The sequence below is a fragment of the Cygnus atratus genome, chromosome 1, assembly GCF_013377495.2.
Source record: "Cygnus atratus isolate AKBS03 ecotype Queensland, Australia chromosome 1, CAtr_DNAZoo_HiC_assembly, whole genome shotgun sequence".
NCBI lineage: Eukaryota > Metazoa > Chordata > Aves > Anseriformes > Anatidae > Cygnus > Cygnus atratus.
The window spans coordinates 86,989,963-87,003,685 of record NC_066362.1 but is presented as its reverse complement, the minus strand read 5'-3'; the positions used below and the strand labels follow the sequence as shown (position 1 = coordinate 87,003,685).

General features: G+C 42.7%; 1 protein-coding gene across 2 annotated transcripts in view; it reads left to right on the top strand.

Moving 5' to 3' along the window:
* EPHA6 (EPH receptor A6) overlaps positions 1 to 13,723 on the top strand; it is a 529,970-nt gene that overhangs the window by 413,612 nt on the left and 102,635 nt on the right. For both annotated transcript variants that reach the window (XM_035540604.2, XM_035540605.2), the window contains one exon: positions 3,754 to 3,939. In XM_035540604.2, coding sequence (XP_035396497.1) covers positions 3,754 to 3,939 — 186 coding nt within the window. The remainder of the gene's footprint in view (positions 1 to 3,753; positions 3,940 to 13,723) is intronic.

Below are 13,723 nucleotides of genomic sequence, written 5' to 3'. Positions count from 1 at the left end.
CATGGGCCGCAGCCCCCTCCAGGTCACATCCACCTGCTCCACCGGGGACTCCTCCACGGGCTGCAGCGTGGAGATCTGCTCCATGTGGGACCCATGGGCTGCAGGGGGACAGCCTGCTCCACCAGGGGCCTCTCCACAGGCCACAGGGGAACTGCTGCTCCCTGCCTGGAGCACCTCCTGCCCTCCTGCTGCACTGACCTTGGGGGCTGCAGGGCTGTTTCTCACTCCTCTCTCTCCCAGCTGCTGTTGCGCAGCAGGTATTTTTTTCCCCTTTCTTAAATCTGCTCTCAAAAAGGCGCAAACAACATCGCTTATTGACTTGTCTCAGGACAGCGGCAGGTCCTTTTGGAGCCGGCTGAAGCTGGCTTTTATCTAACATGGGGCAGTTTCTGGACTCTTCTCACAGAGGCCATCACTGCAGCCCCCAGCTACCAGAACCTTGCCATACAAACCCAATACAATGTAGCAATACAGGTCTGCATATTGGACTTTTAAGTGACTGACTATTCCTGTTTCGCTTTAAATAACACATATTTTATAACTGGATGAGAAAAGGGATGTGTGGCTTGCATGAGGCAAGTTTCAGGAGTGCTCAATTAGCTTATTTTTGCGTAACATACAATAAGACATGTCAGTTTTATATCATTAAAACATAGATTATTTACACATTATTAAAACTGAACAGACAATGAACTCTAGTTCACTCTAGTTATCACCAACTTTTTCCCTGGAGCAAGAAATGGTGTTGACTTCATTGACATCTGTCTCTTTGCTTCTACTTATTACCCATGCAGTCACGAACCTTTAGTGCTGCAGGGTCAGCATTTGTCTTATCTTCCATCTGAACAATCAGATTCTTAGGTTTAAAAAATTCCTTTTTGTTGAATACATTTCCCTTTCACTTAAAGTAATTTTAGATTCTTTCTTTATCTTCACAAAAGTCCAGAAAAAATATTCTGGAAGGGAATCTTGTCAGAATGTTTCTCAGCATAAATAGTTCAACACTTTAAATGATATTATTGATCCCCATCTAGTCTAAACCAGAACTAGAAATTATTACACATACCTTAGGTTTCGAAATATAATGACTGTCTGGTTGACATCACACCACAACAAAAAAATGCTGCTAGTCTTTATCAATTCATCAGTCCCAACATCCAAGGGGAGTATTCTGCCTGTACAAATTATTAATTCAGAAAAGGGAAAAGAGGCAGATCAGGGGAAGACATGGTGTTCCTTCTCCCACTTTGGATGTTATACAGATAATAAATCTTGGGTTTGTAAGTCCTTCAAGTGCCTCTTTCAGTTTAATTAATTTCAAAACACTTGCTGAACAACTCTGCAGTCCCTAAGGTATGAATGCTATTATTTCGGAAATTCTGAAGTTGCAGTACTGTCTTGTATTATATTTTAATAGCAAAAGAATTTATTCTATAACCAGTGCTTTCCAATTTTTTCTCAAAAATGAGATTTTGCAGTTCACAAATTTATTTTTCTTGAAATACCTTCAAAAACTGGATATGAAGGTTTTAATATTTTTTCCTTGACACTTTGTTTCAGCAAGAGAAAGAAATTATTTTTTTTTTCTAATTTTAAGGTGACTTAATTTTAATTATGTTTGAAAAACCAGTAAGATGCCATAAGGCCATGGCTTTAGAGAGGAATTCTAACACTGCTGGTTATATCACAGAATAAAAAAAAATGATATACCATATCTATGTGATGTGGTTTAGGCAGAACACATGTTCCATCTAAACATCAGGAAGCGCTGGCACAGATTGCCCAGGGAGGTTATGGAGTCTTCATCCTTGGAGATCTTCAAAAGCCACCTGGACATTGTTCTGGGCAACCTGCTCTAGGCGTCTCTGCTTGAGCAGGGGTATTGAACTGGGGATTAACCTTCATGGATTCCTTTCACCCTCAACCATTCTGTGATTCTGTGACTCTGTATCTTTCAAAACATTCAGGTTTCATCATTTTGTTTTATGGTAGGAATTTGAAACTCTAAATTAACTACTGCTTTTTCAGTGGCCCTAGTCAGGCAAACAGTTTTAAGCAGAGCCTTCTATGAGATAAAGGGAATAAATCATATAGGAAATTCTCTTGCCAACCTCCCATTTTGTCAAAAGATTCCCAGAGCATTAGTCTTGTGACATGTATTTTTACACACTTTACGTATCTTCAGGGAAGCTCACACTTGGATTTATTTTCAAAATAAGATAAAAATAAAAGAAATAGTGTTGTTTTGGTAGAAAGATGACCTGGGAAACTCGGCTTTCATTAGCTGTTTAAGAATAGGCTAATTTATTCAGAGGTTATGTTCCGCATCTGTTAATTGCACTCTTGCACTTGATGATGTCTCTGTTTAGAAGTGAAAGGCCAGCTATGAAATTGTTTTTTTTTTAATCCCTCCACTCTTCTTGTATCTTATTGACTAATAAGACATGCTTTTATATTATAGTGGAAGTGACATAGGCTAATAAAATATAGACTGTATGACAACAACTATTCTAATCCTATAATATCAGGAACTTACAATTTTCTGAAATGCAGCTTCAGTCTTTCAGTCTTGTCTCTTCTGTATTCAGTTTATATTTAGTCACACACTGTATTTTCTTTCATTCTATAGTCAAACTTTAAGGAAAACTAGTTCATACTGCACTCACTGGAGGGTATAAAAAATTATTTCCTCCAGATAAATATATATCTGTTTATGACCTTCTTTTTTTTGTTGTTTTTCAGTGTTTCTGATTCCAAAATGGCTAGGGTAGCAAATTTGATTTTGCTGTGGAAATACCTTGCACTGACAATTTACTGAATTACAACCCATTGAAAACTGACCTGCAGGCAGCCAAGTCATGTTTGGTATGGGCTTTAAATAACTTTTGAGTGGCTCCAAGATCAAATTAAAGTTGTGGTTTCAATACAAACTTAATTAGTAAATGTCCAAAGTGAATGTGAGGAGATGTGCATTCTTCAAAGACCTTTTCGTACATGGAACACCAGCTGAAGCAAGCTTTAAGATTCTTATTGTTACACAACTCAGTCCTGATTTGCTGAAAATGTTGGCCTTTGGCTGTTCAAACCATGGAATAGGTAGTTAGTTTCATGTAGGTACATAAGTCACTTAAATAAATCGTGCAAGTGCTTTTCCGATGCATAATAGCATTAAGTACATTTTTAAATGCCTTCTACAAGTGCAGGATAGTCATACATTCTGCTACTCTAATGGCATTACTATTCATATAGGTCTTTATGCGACATGCCTTATAAATAGTTATAGGTAGGTGTTTTGTCATTATTAGAAGTAAAATCTAAGCTTCTTTACATTACTTCCTCGTAGCATGCTCAGTTATACCACAAATGTATTGATATCAACATTCAATTTCAAAGTGTCAGTAAAACAAGGTAAACTACACCAAGGAGGGCAGATGGTTTGGCTGCTGCAGTCCCCATGATCTCAGGGTAATGGCACAAATGAAAGGTGTGGCTCAGGAATTTGAATATCCTATCTGTTACTTCTCACTGACAGGTATACTCTCTAGTTTTATGGGCTGTGTGAGTTTCTTGAATATTTTTGTGTTCTGGTTTCACTGACCACTACAAACAACACTGAGCTATTAAAAATGACAACTTTTAAGATAGGTGTTGAAGGTTATTTTGAAAAATAAGTTGTTTAGGTTCAGCAGTACAAACTATACTATAGTTCCTCAGCGATTGTGAATGCTCTTATAAATATTTTTTCTATTTAAGGTGAATTTGGAGAAGTATGCAGTGGACGTCTGAAGACACCAGGAAAAAGGGAGATACCTGTTGCAATTAAAACTCTGAAAGGTGGCTATATGGACAGGCAGAGAAGAGATTTCCTGAGAGAAGCTAGTATAATGGGGCAATTTGATCACCCAAATATAATTCGCCTTGAAGGAGTTGTTACAAAAAGTAAGTTACTATTATGAGTTTTTTCTTTGTTTTCCCATTCTATGTCTTTTAGTATCAATGTTAAGCATTGCTTCCACATTTGATATGGATTGCAGTCCTCAGAAATGATCCAAATCATAAAGTGATGGCAAATACTGCAGAGATTGAGATCACACTAGGAAATGTGTAGCCTATCTGTTTTCAATTAGAAATGTGTTGGCATTTTGTTTTGCTTTTTACTAAAAATCCTCCTCATTCATATAAAACCTTTACAGGTTCCTATGAAATAGCACTGCAGATTTTGCTTAGGGGCAAGTGGAATTCAACAGAGGAAACCATAAATGTAACTGAGTTGACAATAAGGTCAATTCACCTTGTAGAGTTTGTAGGGTAGCAGCTATATTCTTCTTTTTCCACAAGTACTCACTCTGCTCAGTTAATTTTGCTGATTTTGGTGCCAGAAGAGATCAAATTCCTATTTTAAAGAAATAAAAATATAAATTATTTTAAACTTATTATACAATTGCAAATGATTTTCTAAAATTCCAGAATAATCTATGATAATGTTTTACTCTTTATACCTATTTGCAGCTGCCAAGAGGCTAACAATCTTGTCTCTGAAGTCTAGCATTTTTATCTGGGCTTTGAATCTTTCTGAAATGCTAAAATATATATTTATCATTTAAGTATTATTTAGAAGTCTTATTATCAGGCATGTAATTGTTTAATGGCATCTTTTTGCTGCACTGAATTAGAAAGCTCACAAGACATACTCTTCTCATAATCGTTGCCTCAACCAAGCCATGTTGTTTGCTGATTTGCAATGCTTTCATATATTTCCCTTCTAAAGTGGTTATAGAACTTGTGACAAGATAAACTGTTGTGTGTATAAGTCAATGATGCCCTCTTACCTTCACAGTAGATACAATAAATATGAGTATTTCTTGTTTTCACCTTGTTACAATATCAAAAGCTTTGTTTGGAAAACACAGCGTACTAGAACAGAGAGAAAATAATATCTCCTGAACTCATGTCATTGGAATGGAATTTCAGTAGATTTACAGGATGACCTTGTGCAAATCTGTCTCTCTCTGGTTCTAAATTAAGATGAAGAGGATCAATTTGTTCTTCTTTACACATTGTTGCGAAAAATAAATTCATTACTATTTAGGAATGTTTGGTTACTAGACTAACAAAATCCATTATGTTGCAGACTTCTGGAAAGATATGGCTTAATCTCCATTGCTGTACTGTCAGTAGCTGCTCTGCCAACAACAAAAAAGAACACGAGTTAATGCTGGCTGAGCAGCACTGGATATCTTTGTAAAGATATGTAAATATGTAGGTACTTAACTGAGTTTAGCTCCTTGATTCATAATGAGCAGTAGAGCAGCAATTCGAATTTCACCAGTCTTCACCAGTTTCAGAATCCGCCTGGTGGATGTAGTATTGTATGTCTCATCTCTTAACAAGGCTAAGGGCCTTAATTTATGAACATTGTTTAAATCCAATTAGTTGGTGCACACAGACTACAGAATAATGTACTTGGCAATGGCATGATTGTTTAATCTTTGCCACACTTATAAATTTTGTTTCCGTAATGTCTCATCATCAGTCTAGAGAGAAATGAAAATTGCATTAAGGAAACAGAAACAAACAGATAAATCAGTGCTCTAACAGTGGAGTATTTGTTCCTGTTCTACAGGAAACGTGGTTATAGACAACCTTAAGTCAAGAAATAATCATTAGCAGTTGTGCTTTTCTCTCAGAGGCCAACACACTTCATTATTGGCTTTGGATTGCTTGCTTAGAGGGCAAGAATAGCAGATGTAACTGTTGTAGTCACACTGTCCTATAAAACTATGCATCCCTCTCAGATATAAAAGAAAAACTTTGAAAGCAAATATTTTTGAGGTCAGGCAGGTTTAAAATATGACAATTACACAACAATAATTATAGAGTGAAAAGAATACATGGATTATCAACAAATTTTACCCAAAGGCTTGGAAAGTGCAAGTTATATTAAATACTAAGTGTGAAGTTGTATAGTACTGCTCTGCTGCAGAGAAGAAACTAGGAGGCAAGCTGAGCAAGGGATAGATACATGCACTCTGCTATGCTCCTCTTTTGCCAGTTTGTCTTTAGGTTGTTACCTTTTATACTTCCCCATCTGTGGTTGTTAGAGAATAACATGACTTCAGCTAGGAGCAGAACAGTTGCCTTGTATTTCCCTAAATGCAGAATCTAAGATTGCACAAGGGAAAGAAATTTCCCATGACTAAAAGGTGTGCTATAAAAGTCAGACAGAACCTTGTCCTAGCCAAATTATTTATGTAATGATAGCATGATTAAAAGGTGTTCTGCATTAAAACTGAGATTAATAATAGCAGAAACTATTTATGTGATGTGCATTACAGTTCTACTAACCTATAAAGGCACATCGGATGCAGTAAGTTTAATTAATAGAAGTATAATGCTGTTTTTAGCACATGCTTTCCACTTTATAACCGTTAGTCATTAACTCCTAGCAGTTGCTAATATATATTGCATCAGTTTGTAAGCAGTACCTTCCATTACAATGTCATTGACTATTGAACAAAAAAGGAAAAGGATTTGATTGTAATAAACAGAAGTGCTCTACCAAATCGATAGCTATTGAGTGGGGCAATAACAAATTTGCCTGTTCATTACAAATGAGAGCTTTTATCCGGTGCTACCAGCTCAGCAGATGTTAACTTTTAAATTATACTGTTTCCAAAATTGCTATGGAATATGCACTGTAGAGAGTGAAAAATGCTAAACTAAGCCTGCTCAAAAGTCAGTCTTAAACAGAGTTTTAATCCTCTTTTCCAATTGCTTCATTTCTCATTTGTCCTAACTGCAGTCCCTAATCGCAGTTAACAGTAGGCAGAATTGTTGCTGTAGCAAAAACTCTCTGCTAATAGAGAGTTCATTTCAAGGGCAATTTGCCAGGCCAAGGCAAATACACTGTAGCACAGAATCTGGATCCAGTAGTTCACTCATTTTGCTAACCAGACATCACAAAGGAAACTTTATCCCTGTTTGTGTTGTTTTAGCAGCACCACTCCTTTCATGGTTTGTCGGAAAAGACTGCAGATTTGCCTAGCAAATTTATGAGAGTTGCTTAGCACGCTACAAAACCATACATGTTTCCCTTCCAACTCATATCAGCACAGTGATAATTTTGGGAGCTCTTCTTGGGTGTCTGAGGACATGCTCAACCAAGCTGCGTGTCATTGTCCAAACCACTACACTTTCATAAACAGATATAAGAAAAATAAAACTTTTTTCTTCAGTGCAAACATATGTAACCATTGCTGAGATCTGGGCTACACAGAAATAAAATGCATCTTCCATACCTACACCATGCTGAAGTCTGTGTTTTAGGCTTCCCATGTAACGTCTGTAAAGTAAATAAAAGCTGTGTTTACAGCAAACACCTGCCAACATGACTGTATCTACAAGACACGTGAAGAAAATGATCTCTGACTATTTTAACTGTGCTGGAAGAAATCATTGTTGTGGGTACAGTTACACCAACCAAACAGGAATCTGTAGTTAGTTTACCTTGATTGTATCTTACACAATAGTTTAAAGCATAGCCTTGTCAGTACGGTGTAGTACTGTGTCAGAACAAAGTATCAATGCACACAAGTGCTTTACTGTCATCATAATCTTAGTTTGTTCCCCTCCCCCTCAGACTTTATCCCAAATAACTCTCAATTGTTAAAATTAATTTCTAAGGAAGTACTTTGGTTTCCAAACTTTTCATACTGGAGGACTCACACGTGTCATCGTGACGAGTGGAATCTTTTTAAGACATTCATTTTCTTTAATAACACTATGTATATTATTATTCTTCAGAAAAGTTTTCAAAATTAGTCCTTCACAAAAGGAGGATGCCTGAAGACACCACCTAGATTCTTGGTTCTGTGTAAGCTCACATCCCCATAACATTGAGTCTGGCTTTGGAGTGGCACCTTCATCTCCTGACCTCCTGAAACCTTATTATCTCCTGACTGTTTTGCTTTGGCGATGTTCAAATAGATTGCTGTAGCAGCTCTGAAATCTTTAGTCAGTCACCTGGCAGATTAAATTCAAGCCTCAATCATAGAGCTTCTTTTTAAATTATTGTATATAACCTGTACAGTGAAAGAAGGGTCCTGAGGTCTATGTACATTGTCCTTGTCCATGAGAAAGGCAAAGCAGCAGCAAGATCCTGTTTCACTGCAATTTGCAATATGTAAATCTTCATATCCAACCCATTCTTCATTCATCAAAAAAGCAAGAGATTAGTCTTTTTTTTTTTTGGTCAAGACATTTTGTTTCACCCTTTTCATCCCTTAATGCAATGAATCTAATGTTCCTTCTTTCTTCAGCCTGTTAACAGGCTGAGACTCTTTAACAGAGTTCAGAAATCCTTTTGGAAGGTGATATATTTTACAGTGCATGTGTTCATTATACACAGCTTTGTATACTTCTCTGCTATGCAAAAAGATTGAGGAAATTTTATGGCAGTGTCTGTAACATTCTTATACATTGGTCATAAACGTGTATACCCAGGAAAAGTTATGGTATGAAGATAAAATGTTGGCAATTTAAGAGTTAAAATGTGACTATTTGAAGTTGGCTATACCACGATATCTTACAAAACGTGATTAGGATTATTCAACAAAAACATGACCTACATTGCAGTATTTATTGTTGACTTCTAAAAATTAAAACATTCAGGATCAACAGAAAACACACATTAATAAATTCCATGTTAGCATTATAGTACTGGTTATAAACTACAGTGTAACCCATTTCAAATGCTGACATTTACTTTTGTCAGTAATCTCAGTACATCACTGAGACATCAGTGGCATCTCCAGGCACAGACATATATATTGGAGGACAAAACAGCTTCAGATCCACCCCTTGAAACCACCTCTTGCACTGGCAGGCTCTTGCTCCTGCCTCCTGCAGCAGAAACGCTTAGCAGAGTGGCAAGGCATTATTCACCCCTGAATACCTTCAGCTTGGCATACAGGCAATACGCTATGACTCAGAGTGGTAGTGAGAGTGTATCTATGTAGTATTAGCCAGTGAGCTTTGCATAGCATTAGACTTAAAGCTGTATTTGACAAAGCATATAGTAGCCATACCCATAATGATACCCAAAGCAGCAGAATTTCCATTGTGTTATAAATTGTTCAGCAAGTGAAGCTGTAAATTTAAACTTGGCTAACTGCCAATCCTAGAATATGCTCACATCCCAGAAACAGTAAGGCTGGAAAAGACTCCAAGATCGTATGGTCCAACCATCACCTTGCCACCAATGTCACCCACTAAACCATGTCCCTAAGCACCAGGTCCAAGCTCTCCTTGAACAACCCCAGGGACAATGACGCCATAACTTATCTGGGCAACCCATTCCAATGTCTGAGTACTCTTTCTGAGAAGAAATTTCTCCTCATTTCCAACCTAAACCTCCCCTGGCGCAACTTGAGGACATTCCCTCTAGTCAGTCTCACTTCAGTGCCAGGTAAAACTATGGAGTCCTTTTTTATTCTAGGGGTTATTGAAAAACTCCCAGAATTTATTGAGGCCCACTGATGGGCCTCAGTGTGCCTGCCAAGGGCCAAGGTGGAGAATCTGCCTGTCCCAGACATCCCCTGGGTGCTGGTGCCTCAGGACTGAGCACATCGGACACACAGAAGACACTGCTCAACAGGCAGTGGGAATTGCTCTGGAACAGTTTCTCTGCAGCCAAACAGTATTTGGGGTCCTGGGCAGTTGAGGAAGATGTCGTGTGGAGGCTTGCAACACAAACAGCTGATAGCAGCAGGCAGTGACCACTCAACCTCTTGGAGAGAGTCCATTCCCTCCAAGAGCTTCCGCCTATGCAGATGCCAATATATCGCTTGTGTTAACATACACACTTCTCTGAGAGGGTGGTTGGGCACTGGAAAAGGCTTCCCAGGGAACCGGTCACGGCACCAAGCCTGCTGGAATTCAAGAAGCATTTGGACAACACTCTCAGACGTCTGGCTTGATATTTGGATGGTCCTGTGTGGACCTAGGAGTTACACTCAATGATCCTTATGGGTCCCTTCCAACTCGGGATAGTCTATGATTTTATATCCAGATGGCCTTTCACTCTCTCTGTTTAGTTCTGCAAAATTCACCAGGAGATGTTCTTTTCACCTAGATAATTTACCACAAAGACATTCAAGAAATCGTATTTATATCAGAAGGAGTAAGAGCAAGTATGTTTTGCATCACATATTAAGAGAAGAAGAAATTTGTCACTGCTTTAGGGACGTTCCGTGTGACATGATAAGTCTTCTCATGTCCAAGAGCTGCAAGGACCTTCCCACAAACTTGCAGGGAGGTGAGGCGAGGGGGATTGCTGTGATGCGGCTGTGGTGCCTGTGACAGCACAAAGGACACGTCACAGCAGGGGAGCTGTCATCAGGGCCAGCAGCAGGCAGCGCCACCACACTGTGGCCTTGGCCGTCGGTGAGTGCGGTTCGCACCTCCTGCAAGCCATGGCTCGCCTGATCTTCCTCGCCCTGGCTGTGCTGGGCATTGCCCAGAAGCCATGGCTGGTGAACGATCATCTGGATGCAGATGGGCGCGAGACAGTGCAGCAGTATGCAGAGCAGCTGACTGAAGGCATGGCTCAGCTGGTGCAAGAGATGGAGGAGAGGAGCCAGGAGCAGAGCGGGGTGGCCCTGGGAGCTCTGCTCTTCACTGCATTGAAGCAGTGGCAGCTCTGGGCCTTGGTTGAGCTCCTTGTCCTGATCTTTGGGCTCTGCCGCTGGCTCAGGAAACGGAGCCGTGAGACAGGCAGCAGCAGCGAACACGGCAGTTCTACAAGGAAGGAGGAGGACGACGATGACACAGACGAAGACAGTGACTCTGATGACAGCTGGGATCTGGGCAGAGTTTGGGCCGATAGCACCCAGTGGCCAGCGCCCTACATGGCTGACAAGTGCAAGGTGGTGGAGGAGCTGGTGGAGGAACTTCTTGGTGCCTGCCGAGGACTGTCCAGGAACTGTCTCTTCAACCCACGGCTGCAGCCGGCCATCGGCGTGGGCTGCCTCTACGAAGGCTGGAGCGCCCGGGAAGACAACGTCCTCTACCGCCTGCTCGTGCCCCTGAGGCCTCCGCCCGGGCACGCCTTCCACCCGGAGCTGGGCGCCAACGGGGAGACGCCAGCAAGGAAGCCCGGCCTGCGCGTGGAGCTGGAGTGCGCCTGCGCGAGGGAGAGGCTGGTGGGGGACATGCTGTGCTTCCTCCACCACCCCGAGGATGAGCTGCAGAGAAGACAGGAGCCCAGCCTGCTACACACCCTCTGCAGCGGCTCCTACCTGAATGTGGAGAAAACCACCCGCTGGTTCCAGGCCTTGGTGAAAGCAGCCTGGGAGCTTCTGCCGCAGTCGCGCCACTGCCACCTGACGGTGCTGCCCTCCCGCCGCTCCTGCAAGATCAAGCTGGCCAGCGCCTCCGAGAGCACCCTCTCCATCGAGTTCACGTTTGGGGTGCAGATAGATGACTCGGACTCCTTCCTGAGCCTGGAGTAGGCCGTGGAAGGCTTCACCAGCAGCACGGCGCCGCTGCACGACACCAGTTTCTCCGGCAGCGCAACAGAGACACCTGTTAGCAGCGGGCAGTGACCACCCAGACCCTTGGAGAGACTCCGTTCCATCGTGGAGCTTCAGCCTATGCAGAGGCCAATAAATTGGTCGTGTTAACGTACACTCTGTCCGCATTTGTCTGTGCAGCACTTTGGGGGGGAACGTGGACATAGGGTACTGAGTGCACCGCTGCCACACAATTGGGAAGCATTTTCCAAACAAAGGACCACAGACCAGCTCAAGTTGGAAGCGACCTCTGGAGGTCACCTGGTCCGTTTCCCCTGCTCAAGCAAGGCCACCTAGAGCAGGCTGCCCAAGACCGTGCCCAAGATGTGGTAATTACAGGCCTGTCAGTGTCGCCTCAGTGCCAGGTAAAAGTATGGAGAAAATTATTCTAGGAGTTACTGAAAAACACTTGAAAGACAACGCGGTCATCGGTCATAGACAACACAGGTTCATGAGGGGAAAGTCCTGCTGAACGAACTTCGTTTCCTCTTACGACAACGTTTCCCATCTAGTTGACCTAGGGAAGCCAGCTGATGTCATCTTTCTGGATTTCAGCAGAGCTTTTGATACTGCTTCACACAGTATCCTTCTGGACAAAACGTCCAGCCTACAGCTAGATAAATGCATAGTATGGTGGGTGAACAGTTGGCTGAAGGCTCAGGCTCAAAGGGTTATGGGAAATGGGGTTTCATCAGGCTGCTGGCCAGCCCCTAGTGGCGTTGCCCAGGGCTCCATTTTTGGTCCGGTTCTCTTCAATGTCTTGATAAAAGACTCGGGCGTAGGACTTGAAGGTGTTTTGAGTAGGTGACACTAAACCGGTGACACTGAACTGGGAGGCGTTGTTGACTCCCTCAAGGGTAGAGAGGCCTTGCAGAGAGATCTTGACAGACTAGAGTGCCGGGCGGTCATCAACTGTATCCAGTTTAACAAGAGGGAGTGCTGGATTCTTCCCCTGGAAAGGGGCAATCCTGAACATACATGCAGACTGGGGGATGAGAGGCTGGAGAGCAGCCCCACAGAAAAGGAGCTGGGGGTTCTGGTCGATGGCAAGTTGGATAGGAGTCAGCAGTTCTGGGCACCGCAGTAGAAGGAGGGTACAAAACAACTTAAGAGTGTCCAAAGGAGGCCAACAAAGACGGTGAAGGGTCCAGAGGGGAAAACTTATGAGGAGCAGCAGAGGTAACTTGGGTTGTTCAGCTTAGAGAAGAGAAGGCTGAGGAGCGACCTCATCACCATCTACAGCTTCCTTTTCACCTTCCTTTTCACCAATATTCTTTTCACCTAGATAATTTACCACAAAGACATTCAAGAAATCGTATTTATATCAGAAGGAGTAAGAGCAAGTATGTTTTGCATCACATATTAAGAGAAGAAGAAATTTGTCACTGCTTTAGGTTCGTTCCGTGTGACATGATAAGTCTTCTCATGTCCAAGAGCTGCAAGGACCTTCCCACAAACTTGCAGGGAGGTGAGGCGAGGGGGATTGCTGTGATGCGGCTGTGGTGCCTGTGACAGCACAAAGGACACGTCACAGCAGGGGAGCTGTCATCAGGGCCAGCAGCAGGCAGCGCCACCACACTGTGGCCTTGGCCGTCGGTGAGTGCGGTTCGCACCTCCTGCAAGCCATGGCTCGCCTGATCTTCCTTGCCCTGGCTGTGCTGGGCATTGCCCAGAAGCCATGGCTGGTGAACGATCATCTGGATGCAGATGGGCGCGAGACAGTGCAGCAGTATGCAGAGCAGCTGACTGAAGGCATGGCTCGGCTGGTGCAAGAGATGGAGGAGAGGAGCCAGGAGCAGAGCGGGGTGGCCCTGGGAGCTCTGCTCTTCACTGCATTGAAGCAGTGGCAGCTCTGGGCCTTGGTTGAGCTCCTTGTCCTGATCTTTGGGCTCTGCCGCTGGCTCAGGAAACGGAGCCGTGAGACAGGCAGCAGCAGCGAACACGGCAGTTCTACAAGGAAGGAGGAGGACGACGATGACACAGACGAAGACAGTGACTCTGATGACAGCTGGGATCTGGGCAGAGTTTGGGCCGATAGCACCCAGTGGCCAGCGCCCTACATGGCTGACAAGTGCAAGGTGGTGGAGGAGCTGGTGGAGGAACTTCTTGGTGCCTGCCGAGGACTGTCCAGGAACTGTCTCTTCAACCCACGG